The following is a 13,075-nucleotide window of genomic DNA, read 5'->3' on the forward strand; positions in this document are numbered from 1 at the left end:
GCACGGCGCACGAGAAGGTAGGGTGGCCAGCAACCACGCCCGGCCGCCTTTGTCTCCCCGGTGGCGATGTTTACCGCACACCGCACCGGGTCCTCGTTTGAGGCTGAGTCGACCTAGGGAAGGCCCGTGACCGGTTCAGATAATCGTCACCGGTATTGGTGGTGGCCGTGAGCGGGAGTCGAACTCGGGTGGCCGGGTTCGCAGCGCAGCGCTCACCGCTACTACACTGCCGCTCCCCACAGGGTCGCACACACGCAGAGGCACGCACAAGCATACACGAGGCCACCGGTTCAAGATACGGAAAGCTTGGCTTAGCATCTCATAGAAACTTAGTGGGTCAATAGTGAGGACACACAGCGTTATTATATTTATTTAACACTGGCATTAAAAAAAGATTGCGTGCGTTGAGTTTTTCGTTCTCCCCCCGCACCTCCGATTAGCACCGTTGGCTACGTACGGTGCGAAAGAAGTTCAACATGAATACATTTTAATAGTTTGGTCTTTAAGTTCATATATTTTTTATCTGTTAAATTTTTTAAATATTTTTTTCCTTCTTCCTATTCAGATGACGTTTAAGAATGTAAAGACAGTTCATCAAAATAATTCGTGAACATTCAAACATTATTCTACCCGTAAGGGAGAATTCACGCACATATTAATGTCCACGGAAGTCAGTGTTTGCGAAAATAAATGAAAATAACCCTTCATGATTTCGTCAAATAAATATAATAACCCTGTGTCCTGACTTTTGGGCCACCCTGTATATACACACACACACACGACAGACAGACACATACACACACGTTTCCCCCGTGTAGCCTTTAACAGATTGTTGGGGCAACTGAGTTTGGTGGCAGTGATGTTGCTGCTGTGTTGGCAGTAGTGCGCAACCACAAACAACAACAAAACCTCAATGACAATGTGGCCTTAATAGGCGACGTTTCAAGCAATGACCCTTCTTCAAAGTACACGGGGAGCCATACGCGTCCTCGCGTTCCCTCCCTGTCCACGCTGTCTACCCCACACTGGCCCACTCCACCCTCTGCTGCCCAAGCGACCTGTTGATTCCACACTAGCCTGCTCCACTTAGCGGACCCCTCGTGGCCCACGCGACCAGTTGATTCCACCCTGGCCTGCTCCACCTAGCGGACCCCTCGTGGCCCAAGCGACCTGTTGATTCCACCCTGGCCTGCTCCACCTAGCGGACCCCTCGTGGCCCAAGCGACCTGTTGATTCCACCCTGGCCTGCTCCACCTAGCGGACCCACCGTGGCCTAACTGTCCACCCCACACCGGCCTGCTCCGTCTCCCGCGGCCTTGCGGACTGCCTGGCGACCCACAGATTGGCAACCCGCCGGTAAACGAGATTCGAGATCCGGCTGAGAGTTAAGAAGCCGCTTGGAGGTGGAGGGTGGGAAGGGGGGGGGGGGATGCGGCGGTGGGATGTGGGCTCAGCCATGGTGGCGGAATCTTTACGCCTCAACAGCCGCGGAGACCTCTCGAGATCGATGTCGACGGGCCCTGTTGGTGTGGCCACGCAGGGCTCGCCCGGGGGGGGGGGGGGGGGGTTAGTGACCGTGCGGGGCTTTTTCTGTTTGCTCAGCGGGCCTTCCACAGCCCCACTGCCCCCCCCCCCCTCCATCGCTCGCGCAACGGGGACGGAGCGGCGCGCACGGCAAACACTCGGCGGGCTTGGAGGAGGAGAAGGAGTCGATTTATGTGGCGCGTGGGGAGCGGACATTGGCGGTGGGGAAGAAGGCAAGATGCCGCTCAACCAATCCCACATTTGCATTTCATTACTTTGACCAGATATGGGTTGTTGTTTTTTATTCAAAATTTTTGTATTTTTACCGGTACGACAACACTCTAACACATTACACTTTGTACAACTCAATTTATAAAATGAGCGTTGCATCGACGACTGTGGGTTTGAAGCCGGGCTTGAGGTCGCGCCGCGTGATTAAACCAGATTTTCAAACCAGGTTCTCAAAGATCAAGCGAGATTTCATTCAAATGAATCCACGTTCTCAACGTCCAAAAATATTGCCTGTCGACGATAGATTATGGAACCCGCAAAACGCTCAAACCGAGACGTTTCCAGACGCCACACGGGCCAGAGTGCTTGGCAGCCACCGCAAAGATCCTGGGTTCGAATCCTGGGAAGCGGCCCATCATTAAACTGCGTTCCCAGTGTAGCGAGTTGATGATGGCAACCTGGTCACCACTATAATTAAACCCAACATCAAATAAAATTGCTGAACGTAGATACATTTCAGCCCTGATACTTAACAATGTTGGTGTATTAAAGGTGAAGCCCCTTGAACAAGACAACATTTCAGAAGCAAATACAGGTTTTTTGGGTTAGATCGCGTAAATATTTAAATGTGTCGTTAAAACCCGCCACCACCCGACACAGCCAACTAGTAAGGGTTGTCACGTAAACAGAACATGCCAATTCGTCACTAGTACAGCACTAGTGTATAGTGTAGTGTATAGTGTAGTGTATAGTAGTGTATCGTGTAGTGTATAGTGTCGTGTAGAGTGTAGTGTACAGTAGTGTATAGTGTAGTGTATAGTAGTGTATAGTGTAGTGTATAGTGTAGTGTATAGTAGTGTAGTGTATAGTGTAGTCTATACTGTAGTGTATGGTAGTGTAGTATATAATGTAGTGTATAGTAGTGTATAGTGCAGTATACTAGTACAGCACACCGGTGTGTTGGAGAGCCAAGCCACAACATTTACAATCTGAGGGCCGTGACGTTTCGCCAGTAATTACAACCAGCTTCCTTAGGCGACAGCCAGATTTGTGGAGAAGTCTTACCGTTTCGTTCCTCATATAGAGACGTAGATGTGTTGACCACCCTTCTGCGCTCTTGCACAATGTGGGGGGGGGGGGGGATTACTGAGGCAACGTACATGATGTGCATTATGCGAGCACAGATGTTTCGATTGCAACACAAGCAATCATCATCAATCGAAACGTCGTATGCTATTATTTAATTTGTTATTTTCTCTTTCTACGTGACTTTACCGAAAGAACCCAAGAGTAATTCCTGCAGTCACGAAAGCGCAAACTCAAGTGTGAATGTCTTTGTTGTCGTCACAATAACCCAACACATTGAAAATATAACCGTGGAGACGGCAAAGGGGTTTTTAGTTGTTGTTGTTGTTCTTGACAAACAAGTCCAGCTGCCGACGCACGACTTCGTGCCGTGCGCGAGGAGGACCAACGGGCGACAATGGATGGGACAACATCAAAGCATCTTCGAGGCTCTGGAACAGACAGCGAGGATAGTCAGGGGCGAAGGATTGCCCACGGAGCGGCCAACCGCTCGGCTCGAGGATGGCTGAAGACAAGACACTCACAGTCACTGGCACACACCCGATGGCTTTTGGTTGGACTGCCAGACGGCAGGTGGAGATGAAACGTGAATTATTTGAAATCTGATTCGGTCATCCGTCAATCAGCTGCTGGGCCCTCTCCCAAACCGCGTCGGTCATGGGGGAGCGGGGGGGGTGGGGTGTTTGAGCACTACGCCGTGAAAGCACGAAGATCAGACATCTCCCACTACTGACTGACGTTAACCGCGTGGCCTGGCCTTGAACTGGGGCCACCGCTTTCAGAGTCAAGGGCAGTAACCACCGCGCCACCGCTCCCGCTCTTGGCATATTCCTTCAAGTTGCAGTGTTTTTCGTGAACCTCTTCTTCTTTTGTACGGCTGCTGATGTAGATGACAATTTCACATTCCGGTGGCCAAACCCAGATCACCGCTGCGATGTCTCCTTCGAATGTGTGGATCGGGGCATTGCGTCGTCGTGCGTTGCACTTCGGTCTGTCCAGGATGTGACCACAGTCGTACCACGCCTACTGGAGAATTTCCAACGTTCCGTTTGTGCACCAGGTATTCGCATCCATCATGCCGTGTGCAGCTTCGTGGAAGATCAAACCCCAGAGGATCTTCTGCCTTGGGTGTTTCAATCGACCAATGAGAACACTCTGGATATAACGAGAGTCTTAGATCCGTTGGCGTCATCGGAGTCGACGAGCAGTGGCCCAACGAGAGAGCGCAAGAGCGCGAGATTCCCCCACGGGCAGCGCTGTAAAGTGGCACGGCACGGCACGGCATGGCACGGCACGAGCAGCCCACCAGGTCGCCGTGCCCGCGGCTCCGAGCGTCATCGTCCCCCCTCGCCCGCCCGCCCGCCTGCACGACGTCTCGTTGCTGAGCTCCCGTTGCTCCCGCAGCTGCCAGATGCCTCCACCCTCCCCCACGTGTCCAGGCGCGCGTCGTGACATGTAAAGTGGGTAACGCGGTGGCTCGGAGATGTTAACTGCCTCACCTGGTATACAGGAGGTCTTGGGTTCGATCCCGACCCTTGACTCCTGTTGTATATTTGGAGTTTGTGTGTCTCTCTCTCTCCGTGGTCGCGTGGATTTTTCTCCGGCGTCCTCCGGTTTTTCTCCTCCACATTTAGAATCAACATCACGTGTTTAGAGTATTTGGCTGCGATGAATGTCCACGCGATCAGCCACTTGGGCGAGCTATCATTCCCACCAGGTCGCTTCTCAAACAGAGCTACGTATGGCTGAGTGAGCCTTGCCCGGTAACATAAAACACATTGTTTAGTTGTACTGCAAGGTCTGGCCACGTCCGTCCAGTACTCGTCGAGCTGCATCTGGCTTCCGGTTGCTGAACAAATACCACGACGACGGTCGCGCTCGTTCCACACAAAGCGCTCGCCACAAAGGAACCACAAGACCTCGCCGATTTCGTCAAGGAGCCTAAACCACCACCGCGCGAACTCCGGCCACTGTCGCAGTTAGCGGCTTTTGGCTGAACCGTCGAAGAAAGACGGCGGTCACCGCATCATCGCGCGGAGCTTTCAGATGCGCTTCTGCGGCCGTCTGGAACGCTCTTCCCTTCCGATATTCGTTGTCACTGGAGCTATCCATTTGTAAATCCTCTAGATTAAAAACGAACTTCTCTAGAACTGCTTGTTATGCTTTGTTTCTTGTCCTCGTCCCGCAACTACGATTAGCGCGGTTGGCTACGTACGGTGCGAAAGAAGTTCCGCGCATACATACATCCAGAACGTTCCAGGGCGCTCCTAAAAAACACTCCTCGAAGCTCAGTCGCTGAGTTCTCAGTGGGAATTTCATCCTCATGGGAATTTCATCTCATTGAGAACTCTGGCTGCGAGCAGTGCATCTCCTTGAGTGACAGAATGCCAGGTGGTTGATGACACAGTTGACCTCAGAGAACTACTTCTGGGGTCCATTCGTTGCCCTCTGAGCCACGGTGATCAAGGGCACCTTGCCACACGCCCTGCTGCAGATAACCTAAAAATATTTTTTTTTGCATGAACATTTTTTGTAAATTCTAGCAGGTAAGGCCCAGTGAGATGCTCTGTAGCTCTTTTATCAAAAGCAAACTTGCTATAAAAATGATAGCTCAACGAAGTGGCTCATCACGTGGAAATCTAAATACTCTAAAGGCACGTTCACTCTAAATGTGGGGAAAGACCAGAGGACCCGGAGAAAAATCCACGCAACCCCGGGGAGAGAGACATGCAAACTCCAAATATACAACAGGCGTCTGGGTCAGGATCGAACCCACGTCCTCCTGCATACCAGGCGAGGTAGTTAACATCTCCCAGCCACCGTCGCGACCCTGTGTTGTGTCACACGGTTACAAAACGTAAACTTTTTTTATCCCCCAGACATGGATTATAACAAATTGAGTGAGAAAAAAAACATTTAATTACGGGTTTATGTTGGTGCAGCCACTGGTATCCTGGCTAAAATGATCAACTCTCTGCGCATGGGAACCCACTTTAATCTTAACTCGGTCTGTGCGAGTCTACATATGTCTGTGTACAAGTCATCAGTTACCCAGATGACACCATCAACTCTCCGCACATGAGAACCCACTTTAATCTCAACTGGGTCTATACGAGTCTACATATGTCTGTGTACAAGTCATCAGTTACCCCGATGACACCATCTGGGTAACCGCCGCTGTCACCGCTTGTTTCACGCGTAAGCAACGACGACGCCGCCGTGTCTTCCCTTGTACTGCTCTCTCTCTCTCTCGAGAATGAGACTGTGCGAAAGACACTGTTTGAAGATGTTATTTGATAATTTGGCAATAAACAAACTGATCTCCAAAAATGATAATAGGGCTTTCCCCCTTTTTCTGGCAACAAAACAGGTGTTAAGATGTTAAAACACCAAACTGAAACCTTTTACAAGGAATCATGTCTGCATTGACCACAATGCTTGTGGTCAGAATGCAAACAAAAACCATACTCTGATAATGTATGCATTGTGTTTGAAACTGATTGGTCCACACCAGAGACAGCTTTCTTTGGAGCGAGTTGGTGATGATCTCAAAAGGTCAATCTCCGATGTTCAACTTCACCTCATGAAAAAAAAGATTCATGTGACGCTGCCTCTTTGTATCTAGACTGTGCCAATCCTTGCCATATATAAATGTATGCATTTAAGACGATAGTTTGTTTATTTTTATATAATTAAAAAAAAAAAACGTGGTTAAAAACATTCGTAGGCCCTTTAGTTTCCGCAGGCCCTAGGCACAGTGCACTATGTGGCCTATTAGATAACGGCCCTGGTGGGTGGGTGAGAGGGTGAGTGGGTGACTGGCTGGGTGAGTGGGTGAATGAGTGAGTGGGTGGGTGAATGAGTGGGTAAATGAGTGAGTGGGTGGCTGGGTGAGTGTGTGAGTACATGAGTGGGTGAATGAAAAAGTGGGTGGCTGGGTGAGTGAGTGGGTGGGTGGGTGAATGAGTGAGTCGGTGACTGAGTGAGTGAGCGAGTGGCTGGGTGAGTGAGTGGGTGAATGAAAGAATGGGTGGCTGGGTGAGTGAGTGGGTGGGTGGGTGAATGAGTAAGTGGATGACTGGGTGAGTGAGTGAGTGGGTGGGTGAATGAATGAGCGGGTGACTGGGTGAGCGAGTGTGTGAATGAGTGAGCGAGTGGCTGGCTGAGTGAGCGGGTGGCTGGCTGAGCGAGTGGGTGAATGGGTGAGCGGGTGGCTGGGTGAGTGAGCGGGTGACTGACTGGGTGGGCGAATGGCTGGCTGAGTGAGTGGGTGAATGAATGAGCGGATGGCTGGCTGGGTGAGCGGGTGACTGGGTGAGCGAGTGGGTGAATGAATGAGCGGGTGGCTGGCTGGGTGAGCGAGTGGCTGGCTGAGCGAGTGGGTGAATGAGTGAGCGGGTGACTGGGTGAGTGAGCGAGTGGCTGGCTGAGTGAGTGGGTGAATGAATGAGCGGGTGGCTGGCTGGGTGAGCGAGTGGCTGGCTGAGTGAGTGGGTGAATGAATGAGCGGGTGGCTGGGTGAGTGAGCGGGTGACTGGGTGAGTGAGCGAGTGGCTGGGTAAGTGAGCGGGTGACTGGGTGAGTGAGCGAGTGGCTGGCTGAGTGAGTGGGTGAATGAATGAGCGGGTGGCTGGCTGGGTGAGCGAGTGGCTGGCTGAGTGAGTGGGTGAATGAATGCGCGGGTGGCTGGCTGGGTGAGCGAGTGGCTGGCTGAGTGAGTGGGTGAATGAATGAGCGGGTGGCTGGGTGAGTGAGCGGGTGACTGGGTGAGTGAGTGGGTGAATGAATGAGCGGGTGGCTGGCTGGGTGAGCGAGTGGCTGGCTGAGCGAGTGGGTGAATGAGTGAGCGGGTGACTGGGTGAGTGAGCGAGTGGCTGGCTGAGTGAGTGGGTGAATGAATGAGCGGGTGGCTGGCTGGGTGAGCGAGTGGCTGGCTGAGTGAGTGGGTGAATGAATGAGCGGGTGGCTGGGTGAGTGAGCGGGTGACTGGGTGAGTGAGCGAGTGGCTGGGTGAGTGAGCGGGTGACTGGGTGAGTGAGCGAGTGGCTGGCTGAGTGAGTGGGTGAATGAATGAGCGGGTGGCTGGCTGGGTGAGCGAGTGGCTGGCTGAGTGAGTGGGTGAATGAATGAGCGGGTGGCTGGCTGGGTGAGCGAGTGGCTGGCTGAGTGAGTGGGTGAATGAATGAGCGGGTGGCTGGGTGAGTGAGCGGGTGACTGGGTGAGTGAGTGGGTGAATGAATGAGCGGGTGACTGGGTGAGTGAGCGAGTGGGTGAATGAGTGAGCGGGTGACTGGGTGAGTGAGCGAGTGGCTGGCTGAGTGAGCGGGTGACTGGGTAAGAGAACGAGTGGCTGGCTGGGTGAGTGAGTGGGTGAAAGAATGAGTGGGTGGGTGAATGAATGAATGAGTGGGTAGCTGGCTGGCTGGGTGAGCGAGTGGGTGAATGAGGGAGTGGGTGACTGGCTGGGTGAGTGAGTGGGTGAATGAATGAGTGGGTGGCTGGCTGGCTGGGTGAGTGAGTGGGTGAATGAATCAGTGGGTGGCTGGCTGGCTGGGTGAGCGAGTGGGTGAATGAGTGAGCGAGTGGCTGGGTGAGAACTCACCACCAGCAGCAGCGGCATCAGCAGCAGAGCGGCGAGCCAGGTGAGCGGCGAGCGGCTCCCCATCGGCGTGGCGAGCGAGAGGCGACGAGGTTCGCTGTGGAACTCCTCAAACGAGCCTCTTGTGACCGCCACCGTCCATTCATTCATCGAGACGCCAACTATTTGTGTCGTTGTTGTTGTTGATTAATTTAAATCGATCGCAAGAGAGCGTAACCCGCGCGAAGACACTGAACAACACCGACAAACAAACAAAATGCCAAAGCGGGCCAGACCGGGGGGGGGGGGGGTCAATCCGTTCCAAGTGCGCCGTGGGTAAAGCTGCGAGCGAGGTGGAGTTCAAAGCAACTTGACGCGCGCAAAAGAGAGAGGCCGCCGGGGAGGGGAGTGAGCGCGCTTCTTCTACTTCTTGTTGTTGGTGGTGACCCTTGCCGGTGCGAGAGAGGGCACGGGATGGCGGTGGTGGCGGTGGTGGTGGTGCTGATGACGATGCGCTCCTCGTTGGGAGAGGAGCAAGACTGCGTAACACCCCCAACACCCCACCCCACCCACCTCCTCCTCCCGGGGGTCTTCCACGAGGGGGGCTGCGCTGGGGAGACGGAGCGAGAGCGGCGAAGCCTGAACGCAGGGAAACGACGGCGGCTGCGGCTGCGGCTATCGCTTACAGGGGAGGCCACCTGGCCCCGTCACCGCTCACGGGGAGGGGACGGGGGGAGATCGAATGGCTCGGGGTTGGTGCATCAGCATCCAGCCCGCGCGGTTCTTTCTCCGTAGTGAGCAACCTCCCTCGCTCTGCACCCTCTCCCTCCCTCCCTCTCCCTTCCTTCTCTCCCTCTCTCTTTTTTTTACGATCAGTGGAAACAAGAAGATGCTCGGTGTAGTCGGCACTTTGCTTCGTTAGTTTTTTTTTCAATGCTTTGCTTTATGTGCCCCCCCCCCCCCCCATTTTAAATGAAATATTTCACGAAATATTTCACGCTCTTCTCTCCTCCTCCTTCTTACCCCTTCCCCCTCTCTCTACCCCCTCTCTCTCTCTACCCCCTCTCTCTCTCTACCCCCTCTCTCTCTCTACCCCCTCTCTCTCTCTACCCCCTCTCTCTACGCCATCTCTCTCTACCCCCTCTCTCTCTCTCTACCCCCTCTCTCTCTCTACCCCCCTCTCTCTCTCTACCCCCTCTCTCTACGCCATCTCTCTCTACCCCCCTCTCTCTTCTCTACCCCCCTCTGTCTACCCCCTCTCTCTACCCCCTTTCTCTAACCCCTCTCTCTCTCTCTACCCCCTCTCTCTCTCTACCCCCTCTCTCTACCCCCTCTCTCTACCCCCTCTCTCTACCCCCTTTCTCTAACCCCTCTCTCTATTCTACCCCCTCTCTCTCTACCCCCTCTCTCTCTACTCCATGTCTACGTCCCCCCTCCCTCCCCTCCGCTCCCTCTCTGCCCCCACTCTGTCACTCACGCACACAAACTCAGGCAGGAGCAAGGGGTGGTGGTGGTGCTGGTCTCCTGGCAACACTGCCCGCTATTCACCATCCCCCAGCGCGCACGCACACAACAATAGCGCGAGCGGGAGTTGGCTTGGATTTTATTTCGATATTAATGACACACTTTATTTAACTTGCCCTGTTCTCTGCTGGGGTTTATTTATTATTTATTTTTTAACTCTTTGACGCTTCATATCTTCGTCTCACGTGGCGATTCAAGATTGCGTTTAAAGAACCGGTCCAGATACCGCCGATCCTGGGCCGATGCTTTTTTTAAAACTCATTTTGTGTTGCACTATGTGGAATATATTACAACTATCCACACAATAATGAACAAGTGTCGTTGTCGGGATTGAGATCTTAGAATTAATATGTATGTATACAATTTATTTCTTTACAAGATTAACAATTAATTAAAATAAATACGTGATCCACACCAAGTTTTGTCAATGCACACACTTTTATTACCACTCAAAAGTAGAAAATGAATTATTTTCACTCCAGAATTAATCGCGTTTGATGTGCTGTTTAAAGTGGGGGGGGGGGGGGGCTTGCATTAATGGAAATTAACGACATCGATTGGAAGCCACCCACTTGTATTCAGCACATAAAATGTAATACATCCTGGGGTCACAGTAATTTATTTTCAACTTTCGAGTGCAAATAAAAGTGTGCGCATTGCAAAAATAGTTTTCTTTTTTACAATTTTTTTGTTATTCAATCGCAAATTAAGTACGGGCACGTGAAGTGCAACAACTACTTGGTTTCATCAAAACCTATACCAGTGCCGGAATATCCTAGGAGCAAAAGTAGCTACACGTAACTAGTAACTACACGTGTAGTAGCTGCACGTGTAGTAGCTACAAAAGTAGTAGCTGCACGTGTAGTAGCTACATAAGTAGTAGCTACATAAGTAGTAGCTACATAAGTAGTAGCTACAAAAGTAGTAGCTACAAAAGTAGTAGCTACATAAGTAGTAGCTACATAGGTAGTAGCTACAAAAGTAGTAGCTACATAAGTAGTAGCTACATAAGTAGTAGATACGAGCCCCGAACTTTCAAGAACCCCGCGCTAAAAATGCTTTCAAGCTATAAATTCCGGTTCAGTGACTCTGCACTTGCTCTATTACTATAGTACTACACCGCCTTCAACTTTGATGAACGACTGCGTGTTTAAGGTTAGCGATTTGTCGTATTATCTGGCTGTATAGCAAATGAAAAAATACAATTACTTCACTATTCAACTAAAAAAATTACGAGTTTTTTATTTATTTAGGGACCCTTTGTAACATATGCTACAGGTCCCGCACGAGCTCGATCCGACACTGCCCTATACGTCTGTGTCAACATTGTACATTTTGTATAACTATTGAGAACCAAAGGGGTGCAAGGCTGCAGTAGAGGTTATATAAGAAGAAGAACCGCTGCTTTGAAGAATCTCCAGTGGCAAGGTCGCAGGGCAGCACTGAACCGGGTCTTCATTCACCACCACCGCCGCCGCCACCCATCGTCGTTAACGGGGTCACCACCACCACGGCGATGGGGAGACCCCTAGCGGAGTAGCAACATCGCAACCCAGAGACAGAACAACGCTGGGAATGCTCCCTTGAAACACGGGGGCTTCCCGCAGCTCGCAGGGCCACCTGCGGCTCCAGTTAGCACGGTGGGCTACGTAACGTGCGAAAGAACTTCAACATACACACTGCCCATAGACTCAACACTGCCCATAGACTCAACACTGCCCGTAGACTCAACACTGCCCATAGACTCAACACTGCCCATAGACTAACACTGCCCATAGACTCAACACTGAACCATAGACTCAACACTGCCCATAGACTCAACACTGCCCATAGACTCAACACTACCCATAGACTCAACACTGCCCATAGACTCAACACTGCCCATAGACTCAACACTGCCCATAGACTCAACACTGCCCATAGACTCAACACTGCCCATAGACTCAACACTGCCCATAGACTAACACTGCCCATAGACTCAACACTGCCCATAGACTAACACTGCCCATAGACTCAACACTGCCCATAGACTAACACTGCCCGTAGACTAACACTGCCCATAGACTAACACTGCCCATAGACTAACACTGCCCATAGACTAACACTGCCCATAGACTAACACTGCCCATAGACTCAACACTGCCCATAGACTAACACTGCCCATAGACTCAACACTGCCCATAGACTCAACACTGCCCATAGACTAACACTGCCCGTAGACTAACACTGCCCATAGACTCAACACTGCCCATAGACTCAACACTGCCCATAGACTCAACACTGCCCATAGACTCAACACTGCCCATAGACTAACACTGCCCATAGACTAACACTGCCCATAGACTAACACTGCCCATAGACTAACACTGCCCATAGACTAACACTGCCCATAGACTCAACACTGCCCATAGACTAACACTGCCCATAGACTCAACACTGCCCATAGACTCAACACTGCCCATAGACTAACACTGCCCGTAGACTAACACTGCCCATAGACTCAACACTGCCCATAGACTCAACACTGCCCATAGACTAACACTGCCCATAGACTCAACACTGCCCATAGACTAACACTGCCCATAGACTCAACACTGCCCATAGACTCAACACTGCCCATAGACTCAACACTGCCCATAGACTAACACTGCCCGTAGACTAACACTGCCCATAGACTCAACACTGCCCATAGACTAACACTGCCCATAGACTCAACACTGCCCATAGACTAACACTGCCCGTAGACTAACACTGCCCATAGACTAACACTGCCCATAGACTCAACACTGCCCATAGACTAACACTGCCCATAGACTCAACACTGCCCATAGACTAACACTGCCCATAGACTCAACACTGCCCATAGACTCAACACTGCCCATAGACTAACACTGCCCGTAGACTAACACTGCCCATAGACTCAACACTGCCCATAGACTAACACTGCCCGTAGACTAACACTGCCCATAGACTCAACACTGCCCATAGACTCAACACTGCCCATAGACTAACACTGCCCATAGACTCAACACTGCCCATAGACTCAACACTGCGCCTCCGATGAGCACGGTTGGCTACATACGGTACGAAAGAAGTTCAACATACGTGTGCCGAGTCGGAGATATGCAAATG

General features: G+C 51.6%; 1 protein-coding gene across 1 annotated transcript in view; it reads right to left on the minus strand.

Moving 5' to 3' along the window:
* LOC133357736 (protocadherin Fat 4-like) overlaps positions 1–8,935 on the minus strand; it is a 66,880-nt gene extending 57,945 nt beyond the window's left edge. The window contains exon 1 of the mRNA XM_061575830.1: positions 8,444–8,935. Within this exon, the coding sequence (XP_061431814.1) occupies positions 8,444–8,590 (147 nt within the window). The 5' untranslated portion in view covers positions 8,591–8,935. The remainder of the gene's footprint in view (positions 1–8,443) is intronic.
* Between the last annotated feature and the right edge of the window lie 4,140 nt (positions 8,936–13,075).

The sequence above is a fragment of the Lethenteron reissneri genome, chromosome 59 (assembly GCF_015708825.2).
Source record: "Lethenteron reissneri isolate LAM-NWPU_2019-01 chromosome 59, ASM1570882v1, whole genome shotgun sequence".
Taxonomy (NCBI): Eukaryota; Metazoa; Chordata; class Hyperoartia; order Petromyzontiformes; family Petromyzontidae; genus Lethenteron; species Lethenteron reissneri.